Consider the following 6235-nt stretch of genomic DNA (forward strand, 5'->3'; position numbering starts at 1 on the left):
GAAGACATTGGGTACAAACGATAGCTTTAAAACCAAATAACATGCTTACTAAATATACACCACATTAATGATATAGAATTTCATTGAACAGGTCAACAATTTTGAAAATGTACTCATCATTCAATTAAAAATACATTAATTAGACACTATTTTTTCATGAGATGGTTTAATCTAATTATGAATAGCAAAGCCATGACCCTATATCTATAAAAGGCTAAAGCCTGTGTGTTATAAGATCAAAGTGAGAGATACATAACAAAAAAACAACATTAAAATGGAGGTAATTAAGGAGTTTTGTTGGGCATTACTAATGATGCTGGTTTTATTATTACATGGAAGTTGGCACTCTAATGGTTGTTGGGAGCATGAGAGAAATGCTCTCTTGCAACTCAAGGCTCAACTCAATTATTCTCATGATTACTACTCCTTTTCTTCTTACTATTATCGTTATGATTACTACTCTTTTTCTCCTAACTATTATTCTGATGATGTTGAGTGCTGTAATTGGAGAAGAGTCAGGTGCAGTGCCAATACAGGGCATGTTACGCAACTCTTTCTTCATAATATAAGAGATTGGGATTCCTCAAGAGATTGGTATCTAAATGCCTCTTTATTTCTTCCCTTCCAACAACTGAAGCACCTTGATTTACACGGTAACAATATAGTTGGTTACATTAAAAATGAAGGTCAGTTAGTCTATCTCTTCCATTACTATAATTAATTACAATTCAAATTGAATGAGTATTTGGAAATCCATCAAAAATGCACTTCATATTAGCATTTCTTTCTCTTTTTTTTTTATCTATTTTTTTATTTATTAAATATGTTTACATCTCTTTATGCAGGTTTTGAAAGGCTATCAACGCTTGAGAATTTGGAGTTTCTTGATTTAAATTATAATAACTTCAGCACTAACATTTTATCATCTCTACGTCATCTCTCATCTTTGAAATATTTATATCTATATAGAAATGAAATGAAAGGAAGAATTGATCAAGGTGAGTATAACTATTCTTCTCTATCTTTATGTGTCTCACACAACACACAAATCGCATCATTATCCCTATTTCGCATTTAATGCTTATTATCACTCATGGGTGTAGAATTGAATAATCTAACAAATCTAAAAGAGTTGGATATAGGGGGCAACAAAATTGAAGGCTTTAAATCTTTACATGGTATGAATAATTATTTCTGAACAACACTTTATTTTGTTTTCTCAAATAAGTAATAAAAAAATTAATATATAAGCATTTTTATATATGCAGGTGGTGAAAAATTACTAAATATGAGCAGTCTAGAGTATCTTTATTTGGATCACAATAACTTTAGTAATGATATTTTATCATCCATTAAGGGGCTCTCATCTCTCAAAACTCTATGGATAGGATATAATCTATTGAAAGGACCATTCAATTTGACAGGTTAGATATTTTTCCTCCTTTTTAATGAAGTTACTAATTGATTCAATTGCTCATTATTCATAATCATTTAATTATTTTGAGCTTTTTTTACTATTCAGAATTGGATACTATGAGCAATCTAGAGAAGCTGAGCTTGAGCGGAAATAACATTACAAAATTTATAAGCTCAATAGGTATTTATTACATATCAATTTAACTTTTTTCACTTTTTTTCACAATTATATGTTTACTAAGGCCACAACCCATTTTAAATGTATAAAAATTAAAGTTACCATAGTATCTTTATCATTATTCAGAGATTTTTCTTTTTAACTTATTATCTAAAAACTTTCCATGTAAGAAAGGAAATGTTAGTAAATACATATAGTAAATATTTGGGTTAATTTACTTTATATCTTTTAATATTAAAATTAAATTTAAATGTATTGTTTCAAAATATCTTGTTTAAATATAAATTTATTAATTAAATATTTAAAATAAAATTATAATTATTTATGTGTCTGAGAACTCATATTTAAATATTTATACGATACATATTGTCTTTCTAATAAAATTTTCTGAATGCATATGTCCCCGACCATAATACCTTTATTGTATATTGTTTTTTAATTATTTTTAAAAGTGGTAAATTTTGATATATTCATCAATTCAATTCCTTCTCAACCAATAATTCATTTCAATTCCTATAGAATTTAAAATATCTAAATTTGACTGATTCTCAAAATTGATGGTCAATTCAATAGTTCGTATGAGTCAATATAAAGCTATTCTTTTACGTTAACTCAATTAATTTATATTTTAATCTTAAAATTAAATTAATAAAAATATTTTAAATAAAAATTGTTATTTTAATCTAAAACAATAATTAATCTATAAATTATTTAAATTTGACTTGATGAAATTCTTTTTATATAATTCACCCAAAAAAATAAAGACCTAAATGATATTTATTCACTTTTATTCATCTCATAACCATATAATTGCCTCATTATAAGTAGAAAAGATTTTGCGATTCATCATCCTATTAGAAGACAAATATTATATAATTGGATTTGTTAAAAAAAAATTTCTATCAGAAAAGAGTATTAGTTGAAAAAAAAAGTATATATTTTGCAATAAAATTAAATAAAAATAATATTTCATTAGTTCTCTTCTTTGTCTCCATGCCATTTACATTAGCATATAATAACAAATATTAAAGTAATCCGAGATCGATTAGATACAAGATTGAAAGTTATAATTAGTGAATACTCTCAATTGCATGAGATGCTCTTCAACCTCATAATAAAAATTGATTACTTTCCCAAGTCACAACTGAACAAATTCATAATTAAGCACATAGTATATAAGATATTATAGAAATCGAAACATAAGATATTATAATTGCTTGTTTGTCTTATTAAATTATACAATTATTAAATATTTTTACTATATAACTTATAATTTCATTATATTTTTTAAATGGTTATAAATCATTCTAATATGAGTATATTTTAATTTAGTAGCATTGTTTTCAGAATTACGAAATCTTCAATATAATTTAAATTTTTATTAAAATTAAATGAAAGTTTTTATTTAAAAAAACAGAAAAATACTTATGCTAATAGGTCTATATTATACTTTTTCGTGCAATTATTTCTATTGTCCACAATTACATCACTATATTAAAATAATATTCTCAAATCGACGAATTTTTTCATAAAATAAATATTAAATATGTTATAAAAACTATTTTATTTTTTTCCTCTGTAGGAATGAAAAGCTTGAGAAATTTTAGCACACTTTATCTAAACCATATCACTATAAAAGGAACAAGCATGCTATTAGAATCATTGGGAGCTTTGACCCATCTCAAGATCCTGCATCTAAGTTGGAGTAATTTTGAAGGGACACTATTTAATAAAGGTTAGTATCAGTAGTTAAATATGCTTATTACAAATGCAATACTTTCATGAAAAATTAAAATTTGCTACTCCTTACAAGCAGGATCTAATGTGACCAATGTGAAAGAGTTATATCTAGATGGGTCTTCTCTAGATGAAAACTTCCTCCAAAGTCTTGAAGCACTCTCTTCTCTTAAGCTTTTGTCTTTAGTTCAACTGAATTGCACCCTATCAATCCAAGGTAAATTTGTTTTCTAACTCTCTCTTTTATCGAGAAGAACAATGGTTACATTTTAACTTCGTGGAGAATACAAGAGTTTTAACTTTGCATTCAAGTCTAATATATCATTATCTTCTCCCATATATATTTGAATTTTATTATTATTATTATTACAGGTTTGACACGTCTGAAGAATTTGGAACATTTATATTTGAATGAATCTGTTATTAACGGTAACTTTCTGCAAATAATTGGAGTGTTGTCCTCCCTCAAAACATTATCAATGCGGGGTTGTGAACTTAATAGCACAATGTTCATGAACCAAGGTAAATTGGATATGATATCTTTTTATTTAAGATCTCTTTTATTTTAATTATATATTCTAACAAAATTTTTTATAAATGAATAACTTTCAGGTTTATGCGAATTAAAATATGTCCAGTCGCTGGATATTAGCTACAATGAACTCAGTGGTAGCTTGCCTTTGTGTCTAGCAAATTTGACATCCCTTCAACAGTTAGATCTCTCTAAAAATCATTTTATTGGAAACATCTCTTTATCTCCCCTGAGGAGTTTAACAAGTCTCCAATATCTAGCTCTCTCATACAATCTTTTCCAAATCCCAATCTCATTAAGTCCATTTTTCAACCATTCAAAACTCAAGTACCTGGGTAGCAGGGGTAACGAGATATTTGTAGAAACAAATCACCAATATTTAAACCCAAGGTTTCAATTAGAGTGGCTTTATTTATCTGGTGGTGGATATTGTGGAGCATTCCCTAAATTCCTACATCATCAGCATAACCTACAATTTGTTGATCTATCACACATTCAAATGAGAGATGTGTTTCCGTATTGGTTGATACAGAACAACACAAAACTAGTAACACTTTACTTGCTCAACAATTCTCTCTCAGGGCCTCTCCAACTGCCACTCCATTCTCATATGAATTTGTCAAGATTAGATATCTCAGACAATTGCTTCAATGGCTCAATTCCAGTAGAGATCGGAACATATCTGCCAAAATTGATATATTTATACATGTCGGGAAATGGTTTCAAGGGTAGTATTCCCTATTCATTTGGAAATATGAGCTTATTGGGAATGTTAGACTTATCCAACAATAGATTATCAGGTAGTATATCAAACTTAACCATGGGTTGTGTCTCATTACATGAACTCATACTTTCAAACAACAGTTTCACCGGAAGCATCCCAAATAGCCTTTCTAATTGTAATAACTTGAGAGTATTGGATGTCAGTTATAATAATCTCTCCGGTAAGATCCCTAATTGGATGAGGAATATGTCTTCTCTTCAAATTTTGGATCTTTCGCAGAACTACATTTCTGGAAGTTTGCCATCCAATTTCTGCCCTCTAGGTATAATAGAAGTCCATTTGTCTAAAAATAGGCTACAAGGATTGTTAATGGATTCATTCTATAATTGCCTTTCATTGTTGGTGTTAGATCTCGGTCATAATAATTTGATAGGGCACATTCCAAATTGGATTGGCGAGATTCCATTGGGCTATGTTCTCTTGAGTCATAATCATTTTGAAGGTGAAATCCCTCTTCAGCTATGCCAGTTGGATAACTTGCACTTGATTGATCTTTCTCATAACAATCTTTCTGGTCATATTCCTTATTGCCTAAGATCTACAAATGATGATTGGTTAGCTCCAATATCTAGTGTACAACCTGAACAGCCCGTGGAGTTTACAACCAAGAATAATTTCTATTTTTACCAACCAAGAATCCTCCCCTATTTCTCTGGAATCGATCTCTCTTGCAACAATTTGACAGGTGAGATTCCTCCTGAAATTGGAAATCTTAGCATGATCAAGGTGTTGAATTTGTCCCGCAACAAATTGGTTGGACCAATCCCACCAACATTTTCAAACCTCAAGCAAATTGAGAGTTTGGATCTTTCTTATAACAATTTGGATGGAAAAATTCCTCAACTTACTCAGCTATATTCTCTAGCTGTATTCAGTGTAGCACACAACAACCTATCTGGAAAAACACCTGAGAGAGTTGCACAATTTGCAACATTTGAACAAAGTAGCTATGAGGGAAATCCCTTCCTTTGCGGACCACCACTGCCAAAGAGTTGCTACAACACATCTCCATCACCACCAAGAACTTCAACAGGAGAACAAGAAGATAATGGCTTCATGGACTTGGGTGTTTTTTATGTGAGCTTTGTGGTGTCTTACATCATGGTGTTGCTAGGAATAGCAGCAATTTTATACATAAACCCATATTGGCGAGGGAGATGGTTTTACTTCATAGAGATGAGCCTCACCAATTGCTACTATTTTGTGGTGGACAATACTCCTCTTTTTTCGAAATTTAGAGTTTCACATAATTGAGGCTCTCCATGTTCATTGTTTGATGATCTATGTTTTCCAGTGTTCAATTATTTTCATTTAGTTTTTTTCCCCCTAACCAAATGATGTATCTGAATTTTCTGGCACTTGTAAATGATTTAAGCAAATTATATATTTGAAAATAATTCCTGGACATTGTTAATATTAGACGTTAAATTAGGATTTGCTTCCTCATGGAGGAGACTAATAAATTATTAATCACTAGCGATATTATCTTGGAATGAATTAATTCACAATATCCTTTAATTTAGTGTTATAATAATACAACCCTGAAATTCTAAGAAATTTTGTACGTTTAGAAGATTGCCAACGACTT

At 29.6% G+C, this 6235-nt stretch overlaps 1 protein-coding gene across 1 annotated transcript; it reads left to right on the forward strand.

Moving 5' to 3' along the window:
• The first annotated feature begins 1078 nt into the window (after positions 1–1078).
• Positions 1079–5968, forward strand: LOC131175354 (cuscuta receptor 1-like). The gene is made up of 6 exons (XM_058139243.1): positions 1079–1178; positions 1269–1424; positions 3177–3329; positions 3411–3548; positions 3704–3853; positions 3944–5968. Exons 1-6 carry the CDS (start codon positions 1094–1096, stop codon positions 5899–5901), a joined length of 2640 nt encoding a protein of 879 aa, XP_057995226.1. The 5' UTR covers positions 1079–1093; the 3' UTR covers positions 5902–5968.
• The last annotated feature ends 267 nt before the right edge of the window (positions 5969–6235 follow it).

The sequence above is a fragment of the Hevea brasiliensis genome, chromosome 17, assembly GCF_030052815.1.
Source record: "Hevea brasiliensis isolate MT/VB/25A 57/8 chromosome 17, ASM3005281v1, whole genome shotgun sequence".
NCBI lineage: Eukaryota > Viridiplantae > Streptophyta > Magnoliopsida > Malpighiales > Euphorbiaceae > Hevea > Hevea brasiliensis.

Bases quoted from the DNA above. Each gene is read 5' to 3' on its own strand.
- LOC131175354 (XM_058139243.1), top strand. From the start codon at position 1,094: ATGGGTGTAGAATTGAATAATCTAACAAATCTAAAAGAGTTGGATATA. The intron at 1,425-3,176 runs GTTAGATATTTT...TTTCCTCTGTAG, and splicing joins AGGACCATTCAATTTGACAG to GAATGAAAAGCTTGAGAAAT. The intron at 3,330-3,410 runs GTTAGTATCAGT...CCTTACAAGCAG, and splicing joins AGGGACACTATTTAATAAAG to GATCTAATGTGACCAATGTG.